At 41.5% G+C, this 12,500-nt stretch overlaps 2 protein-coding genes across 4 annotated transcripts in view; one reads left to right on the forward strand and one right to left on the reverse strand.

Moving 5' to 3' along the window:
• The window catches only part of LOC138041059 (plexin domain-containing protein 1-like), a 170,497-nt gene that overhangs the window by 67,053 nt on the left and 90,944 nt on the right, over positions 1 to 12,500 (reverse strand). The window lies entirely within an intron of this gene.
• LOC138041248 (uncharacterized) overlaps positions 1 to 12,500 on the forward strand; it is a 61,031-nt gene that overhangs the window by 26,052 nt on the left and 22,479 nt on the right. Inside the window, exon 5 of the mRNA XM_068887023.1 lies at positions 4,369 to 4,950. Within this exon, the coding sequence (XP_068743124.1) occupies positions 4,369 to 4,950 (582 nt within the window). The remainder of the gene's footprint in view (positions 1 to 4,368; positions 4,951 to 12,500) is intronic.

A 12,500-nucleotide genomic window follows, 5' to 3' on the forward strand; every position in this document is an offset into this window, starting at 1 on the left:
AGAAATGATTGCCAAGAGAAATATACTGAGAAAGGACTTTAACTCCTGTTGTAATCGACATTCACTTCAAGCAACCGTTTGATTTTTTGTCGAGCATGTGCGAAGACGTCACACCTCGCATGATGTATTTGACATCACTTCGTCTTATCTACTCAGTAGGCTCGCCCAAAAGCAGCAGTTCCGTAGCTGAATGCACGCGCAAGCGCCAAAACAAGTTTACTAACTCGTTTTACAAGTTGAAATTTAATTTATTCGTCCTTGGTGCCGGACGGCGGCTCACTCAAAGAAACTAACGGTTGCTCGCAGAGGTTTCCCTCTCAGTAAGCGTAGGAGAAACCAACTGCTCGCAGGCTAAATCCCGAAGGGCATGCAATTCCATTTATACCTGCCAAAGGGTGTGGGAAAGGTCGACAGAAGAGATCTCTCTCCTGTATCTGCCAATAACGGGTATTACTAAACCACGAAAACAGTGAAACAGCGAAACGAAGCACCAAAACACCATGTATGACCCCACCATACATTGAATACTAACCGAAAAAGGTTGCATTTGAGATTAAATATCGTTTCAGGCCTAATTAGGCCTAAAACGTTACTGCTCCTAATTCAATGAGATTAAGATTAGGATTCAGATTAAGACTGAGATTAGGAGCAATGACGTTTTAGACCCAATTAGGCCGAAAACGATATTTAATCTCAAATCCAACCTTTGGCGGTTAATATTCAATGTATCATGGTGGGGTCATACATGGTGTTTTGGTGCTTCGTTTCGCTGTTTCGGTGTTTCGTTGTTTAGTAATGTCCGTCAATAACCATCCTTGCAATCCACTTTTGTGAAAATGTTCGCTTTGCTCAACTCTGGTATGGTGTCTTCAATAACTGGCATTGGGAAATGACACCTCTTTAGTACTTTGTTCAAGGGCTTTGGGTGCAGGCAAAGGCGCAGCTTGCCATTAGCTTTATTTGCAACCACAACAGAGTTTACCCATTCTGTAGGTCTTTCTACCTTCTCTATGACACCTTTAGCTTCAAGGTCAGCAAGGCATTCTTTCAGTGGCTTTCTCATATCTTCGGGAACTCTTCTTAATGGCTTCTATACAGATAGATAGATAAATAGTTTATTTAAAACCACATCGCAGCCCGAGGGCTGAAATAAGTAATTTTTTACAATGGTATAATAGATATAATACACTATTTAAAAATATATAGTCAATAAGAATCAAGATATAAGTAATTATAATAAAGCTATACTAACAAGATAAATATAATTACAATAGGTTGTAAAAAACGTTTCCATCCTTATACTTACAACTTTTTAAGAAACAATCTAGGAGTTGTGCGAAGACGCATTGCATTGGCGGGCCATTGAAAATATCAAAGTGTTATTAGTCCTGTTGGTGTTCACACAAGGTAAAATGAAAGGGCGGTTGTTTCGTAGAATATACTTCGCGTGATTCTTTTGTGGCGGTAAACTGTTTAGCTCATGATTTGGGTCAGCTAATATGTTGTCGAACAGTTTACTGCATAGTAGACTATGGTGCTTGACTATTGTCGTTACGCCCAAAAATTTGCAGGCATTATTGTAGCTCGTGCTGGGGATACGCACGAGATCCCTTTTTAGATATTGCGGAAGGGCTTGATAAAATACTGGTACGGTGTAGTCTACGGTGGATCTTTCGCGCGACAGATAGAAGAGAACTAGGTCTGAAGGAGGTAGTCGAGCCCGTTTGAGCTGCACTAGGAAATATGATTTCTTACTAGCTTTCTTGACTACCTCGTTCACATGGGCGTTCCAGGTTAGGTCGTCACTTATAGTTAGCATTAACAACTCGGCGCTATTGACCACTTCGATTTCATTACCGTCGATGGTCACCGCTTCAAAGGGCTCAGGATTCCGGGTAAACGAGATTCTGAGCTCTTTGCATTTGTCTGGATTGAGAATAACTCTGTTCTTACGGGACCATTCGATCACTTCATCGGTTATACCCTGGGCGTTGCTAACATTTCCTTTATGGATTACCTCCGAGGCCGCCTCGCTGTGGTGTCATCGACAAATTTCCATTAAAAATGTGATTTGATATCTAAATCATTGATCATCAAAACAAATAACCACGGGCCCAATTTGGTTCCCTTTGGTACCCCGGAGGGGACTAAACCCCACTCGGAAAAACAGCCCTTAACTAACTTAATGTGTTGGAACCTATCCGAAAGGAAATCTGTGATCCAGTTAACAACACGTACTGTGGGATATATCTAATTTACATAACTTGTCAGTTACTATGGTCAATAAAATCGAACGCCTTACGATAGTCAAGTAACATATTTCTCACTGTCGCCCCATTCCCTTCAGTTCTAAGGGACTAAGGCATGTAACATACTAATCAAGGCCATGGTGGTAGACTACTTTGGGATCGCCCCGTACGTATACTGATTTAATTAACATCTTTATCAACTTCCAGCAGTAATGGGGCTTCAAGACAGCCAAGACATTCGCACTTGTCTTTGAACTTGGAGTATATATGCTCAAGGTTGATTCCGTCAAACATTTGGCTACTTGCTACATTTTCATTCATGTTTGCACTGGACGGCTTCTCGGCTGTTTCGGGACGTGCAGACTTATCCTCCTGCAAACTATTTCTCATTTATGTTGAGCTTCAAATAAAATTGTTTTCTTGTACGTTTGATTGTGGTTTACAGACGTCGAGCATTCAGTTATTGTTTTTGTATAATATTGGGCGTTCGGCTACCTATTCTGGCCACCCCCTGCTGACTGGTGACTTTAACTTGAATGCAGATATTACTGATGACAGGATATCGCGTCGATTTATTGATTTGATTCAGGCATATAATTTGGTTCAGAATATATCCTCCACTACTCGTGCACATGGTCACATTCTTGATTTGGTAATTACCAAAAGTGGCGATCGACTTCCCAGGGACTTAACCACATGATCTCTGATTCTGGTATATCTGATCACCTGGCGGTACAGTGCAAACTCCTAGCTACTGGCTATTACAACGTCCTGCTAAGATACCTTTCCTCCTGTTAATATTGACGACTTTACTTCTGGCCTTTCATACTCTGACTTGTTTAAGTCTTATCATGATATCCACGTGTCTGCTTTTGCTGACTCACATATTATAAAATAATTAGGATAGTACCCGCACTCTCATTGGTCAATAGCTGTCTTTAGATGAGGGTATGCAAACACGGCTGTGACATCACACGCAGTTTGATTGGTTATGTATTGTCAGACGCGCGTTTTGATTGGCTGGTAAGAAATATGAGCGTGTATCAAGAAAATCTGTTTCAATCAAGAAGTTAAAAAAGCAGTATTTTCTTTCATTTGTCGAATTATCTTCGAGAAATATTTTATAAAAGCAATAGTGGACTTTTTTCTGTGTTTGCATAGCCTCATCTGAACACTCGGGGGAGTTGGGAGAATTCTCAACAGTTATGCAAATCCTCGACTACGTCTCGGGTTTGCACAACTGTCTTGAATTCTCCCAATTCCCCCTCCCGTTTAGATGAGGCTATGGAAACACGGAAAACGTCCTCTACTGCTTAAATAGTACATTGTTTTAGTGTCATGATTGGATACCTATCCATCTTTAAAACAACGGTCTGTTTTAGTACGCCCACTTTCACCGTGGTTCACTGCTGATATTCTACAAGTTAAGAGAAAGAGAAGACGTCTGGAGAAAAAGTGGGGTAGTAATGAAGTCTGATCTTGACTTTCAGCAATATACCAAACAGTGTTTTGTAGTAAATCACTTAGTAAGAAATGCTGAAGAAACGAAGAAGAAAGAAATTTCTCACACAGACTATTTAGACTCACTACTGTTGGGGATATCTCAGCGGGCCGCCTTCACAGAGTGCTAAAGGCAGCTGCGAGTTTGACTTGTTCCACGATATGCGCACATCACGCCAGTTCAAAAAGACTTCGTATTTTAATGTTTAACGCTCCCAAAATACGAATGTGTGGTAAAGGTTCCAGTGGGACAAAACGTTTTCGTGGAACAATTATGTGCAGAGCCATTCAACACTGTTCTTTTGCACTGGACTGATACCTCATTGTAGTTCAGTAGGTACTTGTGGATCAATTTCATTCATTTTTGGGGGTAGAAACCAAAGGTCATTCTTGTTTAACTGATCCTAAAGGCATTAATTTGATCCTCGATTTTTTAGCTTTTTGCGGTTGTGAATCATACGCAATGCAGTTACATTCCTTAATTAAAGATAATGGTTGGTGATAATTTTTAATGCAGTCACTTACATTTTATTAGTTTCTGATGAAGACTCAATCGAAACCAATTAGGCAATCAATTAATTATTTTTCGTTTCCATGCAGATACAATGTGAAAAATTAGTGGTTTGGTTAACTATGGCCACACCTGGTCCCTTGGCCAGCTCAGAAGAGAAGACAAATGGAGCTAAGCTCGCTCGACTTATTATTGATGGTGGAACAACTGTACTGAGAAGTGTTTTTGACACTCATCACCCTCCTGCAAAGTTAGCAGCTGATCTTAATTCCTGTTATTCCATCCTTAACAACCTTTTACGAAGAAGAATTCTCAATGGTCACCAGTGGGACAAGCTATTCCCTGGTGGCGGAGTTGCTCCGGACTCCAACACCTTTGATATAACTCTTCTGTTCCTCCTTCTGACCAACATTTGTGGACTTACCCCTCCCCACACAGGATGGCATTGCAAACCAGCTCCAAGTGACACCTCTCATGAGGCAAACCTTGCTCGCATTAAGTTTTTCCGTAATCAAGTGTATGGGCATGTGACAACCACTGGTGTGAATGCACCAACGTTCAATGCTCTGTGGAAAGAAATTAGTGCCGTTTTAGTGTCTCTTGGGTTAAGTCAGCCAGAGATTGATCGATTGAAGGTGGAGAAATGTGGAGAGGAGGATTATCTCGACGTTTTACGGGACTGGGCAGAGAGTGAAAGGGATCTGAAGTCTCAACTTAATGACACGCGTCAGCTTCAAAACACGGTCAAAAAGAACGTCGAGGAAAACAAATCTATCCTTAAAGACTTGCGAATCCAGCAGTCAACAACCCAAGAGACGGTTGAGGAGGGCAATTCCGTGATTGAAGACATACACCAAATTGTTACTGAAATCCGTGGGACACAACACAACACTGATCAGGAAGATAAAATCCTAAAAAAACTTGCTAAGATTGACACCCAACTTGACATGAGATATTATGGAAACAGATATTTGGAAGGAACCCGTGAGTCTTTCTTTGCTAAAATCAACGGCTGGTTGGATGACGCAAGCTCTCCAAATTGTGTCTTGGTGCTCAGCGCAAATGCAGGGATGGGGAAATCTGTCATGGCTGCTGAGATGTGCAGAAGAATGCAAGGAGCTAAAAGATTAGCGGGGAGCCATTTTTGTCACCATGAAAGAGCACGCCATAGAAATCCCAAGGTGATGCTGCAGTCTTTAGCCTTTCACCTCTCAGGCTGTCTTCCAGAGTACAAGAAAGCTCTTGTTGAACAGCTCTCCGGAAATCTAGGTGTAGAGATCAATGACATGGAAGTCGCAGATCTGTTTGGTTTGCTGTTTTTTGAACCTCTGAACAGCGTAGCAGATCCAGCTTTTACATTTCTTGTGGTAATAGATGCTTTAGATGAAGGTGAACACCAAGGACGAAATGATCTTCTTGACGTGATTGCTAGGTTTTTTAAGAATCTGCCACTTTGGATTCGATTTTTTGTGACGACGCGACCTGAACTCAACATTTCGGACAGCCTGAAAGATTTGCAGCCACTGGTACTGGAGGGAAAAGATGAAGACAACTTGGAAGACATTCGTTTTTACTTTGAACGAACTCTGAGCGATTTATTAGAAGTTGAAAGGCGCGAGCTTGTCTTAGATGATCTCGTGCAGAAGTCAGAGGGAGTCTTTCTGTGTGCCCAGTTTTTGGTAGATTTTATAAGGGCCAAGAGTTCAACCATACTTACCTTGGAACAAGTAGACAAAACCCTTCCGGCAGGCATCTCGTATGTATACCAGTCGTATTTCCAACGGCTGGAGCAAGACTTGTGTGAGGAACTGAACATAACTGAAGAGCAATTTCTTTGTTTCCTGAGTGCAATTGCAGCAGCGAGGGAACCACTACCATTGGGTTTTGTTCCTAAATTGTTGTGCAAGGACTTGTTGTCCAAGACTGTTATGCGAAAGGTGAGCAAAGCCATTGCCATTGTGTCATCACTCCTTCCTGTTCACGATAACCGTATTCATTTCTTTCATAAATCAGTCAAGGACTGGTTGACAGACAAGTCACGCTACGAGCAGCACATTTTCAGCGTGGAGGAAATGGAAGGCCATAAGATCCTTTCTACTCTTTCCTCTAACGAAATTGACGAGTTAAAGAGAAAAGGTGTTAGCAACTCACAATCCTTCACTGAAACTACAAGGTATGCCTTGGAACATGGTGTTCAGCACATGCTACAGTTAGACCAAGACACGAAATCCTGCAGCCTTGAACAAGTGGTTGGAAACTATGTGTTAGACCCAGAGGTTTTGTACGCAAAGATTTGTCTGAACATGGCAACAGTCGCAGAAGATGTTGTCTGTTTAATGAAACATGGTGGGTTGAAAACGATATCAGCCCATTGTTGTGAGACCCTTTCGTCATTATTGGTTGTTTTAAAGAAATACCGTCTAACCTTAGAGGAGTATCCCTTTACTATTTTTCAATGTCTGTTGAATGAAGGAAGTAGTAAACTATCTTCTGACTCCCGCCAGCTTCTGGAGACCAAGTATTCCGATAGGCCTTACATGGAGTACTTAACCAAAAATGTCCCTCAAGGAGCTGTTCAAACTCGGTTTCATTTTTGTTCAGATGCTCGTTGTTTCGATGTGTCCCCTAGCTTAGAATACATGGTTTGTGAGTGCCTCGATGGATCCATTCAGTTGTGGTCACTTGCCTCTGGTAACCTCAAATGGAAACGTTATTGCAAACTAAGACTCTGTTGGGACTCTCTCTGTGGTAGAAGGAGAATCATCGATACCAATCATGCATACCAACCAGCAGATTATCATAGGTCCACTGTATATGCTTTTTACCGTTCAGTGGTATTTCATCCTACCAAGGAAGTCATCTTGCCAGGAGTTTTAAGCCATGCTTATTCCTTTAATGGAGACTTGAAGCCTCTTTTTCCCACCAGTAAGTGCAGTTTTTCTGTCTGTTCTATTTTCGGCGACGAGATGTTGTCTGATTGTCCCGACGATGCAAAATGTCTTATCGTGTGGAATCTAAACGATGGCAGGGAGATTGATCGTCTCACCAGAGATAACGATATTTTATCCTTTGCGATATCCCGAGATGGAAAGCTCGTGGCGATTTGCCATTTAACTGGCTTTGTTTGTTTAGTTGACCGGCAAAATGGTTTTTCAACTCTAGCAGAGGCAGCTTTAGACTCCGTGTGTGGAATGATTAGGTTCTCATCAGACAGTCGGTTTCTTTGGTGTTCACGTGTTGTAGGTTTTGCCGGGTCTAGCAAGTGGTTTTGTTTGAGAGTCACTGAGGGGCCTGAGGATCACTATTCGATGGATATTGTTTATTTTTCCAGTTGGAATTCCTTTGAGCTAGAATCCCAAAGAATCGGTGGCTTTTTGTTAGGAGATCCTGTGAGTTTACAGGATCCATTCCGTTTTTCTGACGTAGTTCTTAATAGCCAATCTCTTTTAAGGAACTACATTGTACATGGAGATTACATTGAAATGGTTTATCGAAATCCACGAAGGAAGAACACAGAATTCCAAGAAGTCCAATCTCTCCGATTCTCCTTTTCCGGCGAGATTGTTTATGCAGACGTGTCGGTCGGACTGGGATCGTTCAAACGTCAAATTATCATGGCTTGGGACGTTTCGAGTTGGGAACTTAAGGGACAGAAAGAGTTTGAAAGTGTCCTCCTCATTGAGTTCGTAGCTTTAAAAGATGGAATTTTACTTGCAACTGCGAGCACTCTTGAGCTTTGGAACTTGGATTTGTCAGTCTGCATGCGACGATGGATGTTCGGCGCGGATGCTCTCTTTCCTATTTCAGAAGATCAGGTGGCATGCATATCATCTAAAACGGGAGATGGGGTCATTTTAGGTACTGTTGGTAGAGAGTATGTGGTAACGTTTAAACTGCACCATAAGTTGATTGCTTGCTACAGGGACCTCCAGTTGTTTGCCTCAAGTGACGACGGGCAAAAGTTCATTGAATTGAAGCAACTGGGTAAAACCGAATCGCGATGGTGTGCACTCTCTGGTAACAGTTTGTTTTGTGTGAGGGGATCATTTTCTCCCGAGGGTCAATTTATTGTTGTTCATGAGTTAAATGGTGTATACGTTCTCGATGCAGTTTCTGGTAACTTGCGTGTTAAATTGAGTGATGACCCCGTTAAGAGTTGTAAATTCATCAGTGACGAGGAATGTGTTTTTCTGAATGACGCCTGCCTTAAGATGTTCAACGTCAGGTCTGGAAATCTACTCTGTGTTATGGGTTTTGGTGTGGATGAGCCATACCGTTTAGAAACTTTTTCCAGTGGAGGTATCATTGCCATTTGTTCAAAGCTAGGGTTGGACTTAAAAATTATCAAGGTAAAACACCCGGGAGAAAAGACACTCAGCAGTGTGGACAAAAGGTAAGTTGGCAATTTGTTGTTTGAGAGCCAAGTATTCTTAAAATGCATGTCGTCTTTCAAATGATGTGCCCGCTGTCGTGGCCAGCAGCACCATGAGTGAATACTGTTCGGCAAATGACCACACGACCCACACTGAAATCTTCTGTATGCACTACAAGGTAGCCAACAAAGCATTGTTATCAAAAGTTAGTGGTTGCTTAGATGTGTGTTTTTGTTCCCATATAGGGTGATATGAGCTTACATTACTGTGTTGCGTAGTCTGCTTGTGGGCTCATTTTCGCATCTCTTAATTAGCGCGAGAATCCCGCTCCTTACACTTACAGTGTATATGTTCTTTGGATAAGAGCCGCTAAAATTGTGTTCACATATCGACCGTTATGTTGATGGATAAGGTGCTTATTGGTGGGTTGATACACTTTTGAGTAAATCCCGTTAATAACAGATACAAAAACAATTAAAGCATTGGTGGTCACACAATAATTTGACAAACACAATAATCAGGCCAATATCTTGCGCATCTGTACAGGGATTTGACACTGGCCATTTGGCAACCTTGGACAGCTGTTTTGACAGCTACTTGGGTGTCATCACCACCGAGTGGGCCGGGATTGGAGTGTTACCTTTGAATGTGAAAAGCTCCTAATTTGGCGAGGAGCCACCGTATGTAAATATTGCCTTTTCGAGACTGGTTGCTCCTTGCCCCTTAGCTTTCTATCCTTTGATAGTGACAATAATGAAGATGACGGGTTTATTATTGCCTTCACGTAAAACGATAAGCGGGAACCGGCAGAAAAGAATAAAAATTTAATGTTTCATGTTGGGTCCTGTTCTTGAGAAGTTGTTGGCAGTATCTGTAGATAACAGGTCAATGGTTGCGGCAAATTCTTTGATTTTTTGTCAAAATCAAACATTCAGCTAGAGGTTTGCCGTTGATGCGAATGCGATGCTCAATTTCCCTACTGCGTTTGCTAGAAGAAGCAAGAGGCAAAAATTTAAAATTAGACGAGCTTACGTTTTCTATTTCACTCACAAATATACTAAAAACGTGACACCTTTATCTCCTTCGAGTGACAATTTGATCAATCAGTTGAATTAATATTTGTTACTTTTCCTGCAGGTCCAAGTGTCAGGAGCGAGTTTCTTGTTGTCTTATCATCTGAAGAAACGACAGTGACGATTGTGACCGCAAAGTTTCCTGGCGCGTCTTCTGGACAAATACAAGACAAAACTTGTACATATTTTGAGCTCTGTTTCATACTGGCAGAGCTGTACAGTGTTTCCTGATTTGTAGTAGCTGTGGTAGGTTTTTTTCGGACGAATGGTGTAACAGCATACACTTTGTTGGTCGCGTTTCAGTAAGTTAGCTTGTTTTTTTTAAACGATTCAGGTCGCTGTAAATTGGCGACGAATGTGGATACGTTTACGATTAGAACTGTGGATAAATAATGTCTTATTGTTTATATATCAGTCTGGGTCTTTTTTTGGTGCCTTGAGAAAGGAAAGTTGTACAATCTCACATTTGCGCTAAAAAAATCCCTTGCTTTCTAATTGTTTTACCTGAAGTTTTGCCGCTGGAAAGTTTGAAACTTTTTTTAAGTGTGCGTTTGATTGGTATGTGTAACCCGGCCGGGTGTGAAATTACACTTGTTTGCTCAATTCAGCCTTTTTAAATCTGCAATAAAACTCAGCTGATTCAGCTGTCGAGACATCCATTGTATTAGTTCTAACTTGAATGCCACTGCAAGTTCGGTAGATGGAGAAAAGTGTCATCCAGGGTTAAATTGGTGAATACGTATTTGAATATTGTCGATTTTGTGCCCAAAGTAATCGACCTCCCCGAACAAAAACTGAGGCCTTCACTACGTGAACTTCTATTTCATATTTTGAAATCATAGGATGCTTCTGTTGATGCGCCAACTTTATTAAATAAGTGAAGAAAACTGACAGAATTTCATCGAGTGAATCTTGAATCTTAGTTCCAAATTTGTAATATCATAAATTTGTTTTTTCCTCTTGATCGTTATATTTTCCTATATCCTACTATTTGTCTTAGTCCTAGTCAAAGTAATCGCATGTATTCCCCTTCCAGCCTCGATTAGCTCTGCTATTTGCGGGCAGAGAGGACGTTACTTTTTGGTTAGTCTTAATTGATTATAAAACGTGATCGTAATTGCTTTTTTAATTATAATAATGATAGAGGTATAATAAAGGTCTCCATAAAGGTAACAAAGCCATTAATGGGTAATACACTACACTGAATTCACAATCTCAAGATAAACCGGACTTACATCACCCTCACCACTTAGCCTGCGTAACAAGCGTTTTCAGCGGGCGAGAATAGGGCGAATGCTAGCTGGAAACCCTGGGCGCTTACCATTTGTCAGAAAAAACCCGTTGTTCCGGTGGAAAAACAAATGGAACGGTTGACACCAACGGAAATTTTCTGGAAAGAAGGCACAGCCTGCGAAGGTTGTCTTCTTTTTCCACTTTTACAGAGTCGACGGGATTGTTTGCACCACTAGAACCAGGCACCGATGCGAGGATTACATCACTTTACTTGGCGGGCATTGGCCGCCACATTTATTTGTCAACGATGAAATGATTTATGAAATGGGTCATATATGAACTGTGGATATGAAATCAAGTGACGCTGTGATCTTCGCAGTTATGAACGCAATTTTTGCAATTGCGTAAAGAAGCCTGAAATTCCATATATCATAGACCCATATACCCATTTTTCATAAACCCACAAATGACCAACTCCCAACTTCAGTGGCTTCATAGCTCAGTTGGTTAGAGCGTTTCACCGGTATCGCGAGGTCACGGGTTCAATCCCCGTTGAATCCTGAAATTTTCAGGCTTCTTTACGTAATTGCAAAAATTGCGTTCATAACTGCGAGGATGACAGCTTCACTTGACATTTATTTGTACCCAGACTCTTACGGCATTTGAAAATGGAGTCGCAAATGAAACGGCTCATTCCATTTCCCATTTAAAAAAACTTCTGACCGAAAACTAAATGGTAAGCGGCCCCTGTTACGCAGGCTACCTCACCACTCGGCCATGCTGCCTCCTCAAATTTTATTGACACACCCAGTGGATCTAAAGCCGTGTTCACATTAGGCTTCGATTATGATCGAATTATAATCCAATTAAGTTTGGAAAGGGTTAACATCAACTAATTACAGTACGTGATTATAATTGGATAATTATTTCAAACGACCTCAAGTGGATTGTTTTAAGTAATTACAGTGCGTAATTGAACAGAATGGCGAACACGTGGTGGTATGAACGAACGACACTTCTAATCGCTTTATGGATCGAAAATTTGGATTTGTCTTCTATTCTCGGAAGCTGCCCGTGCTTCTCTTCTCGCCTCAAGCATCGTGATGGTAATCGCAGCAGCCACGCGATACGGCGCCATTTTGTCTCCCTGCGAGGTTACCCAGCCTATTGTATTTGAATTTTCGCAGATGTAAGCAGGACCATAATTGAATAAAATTGAATAGAGTATGATAGCCTGAATAATACTTCAGTTCATCATAATCAACGTTGAGTGTGAACACGGCTTTAAGGTTTTCGCTCTTTAGCATTTGGTCAACTAGGGGCTCCGAGGGCTGAGGCAATCGTGCGTGACGTCGAATTTTCTACACATAGTATTGCGTACGATGATTGACGCAGTTGTGAGAGTATTTGCCTGTAATCAGTGTGGTCCGGTTTGGATTCCCAGACTTGACAGTTGACACTCTACTCTGCTCCGAGAAGTTGTTCTCCAACTCCTGCGATTTTGCATTCTCAACAGAAACCAACATTGATTTGATCAGCTTCAACCCTTTGAATTCCAGGA

The sequence above is a fragment of the Montipora capricornis genome, chromosome 1 (genome assembly GCF_036669925.1).
Source record: "Montipora capricornis isolate CH-2021 chromosome 1, ASM3666992v2, whole genome shotgun sequence".
NCBI lineage: Eukaryota > Metazoa > Cnidaria > Anthozoa > Scleractinia > Acroporidae > Montipora > Montipora capricornis.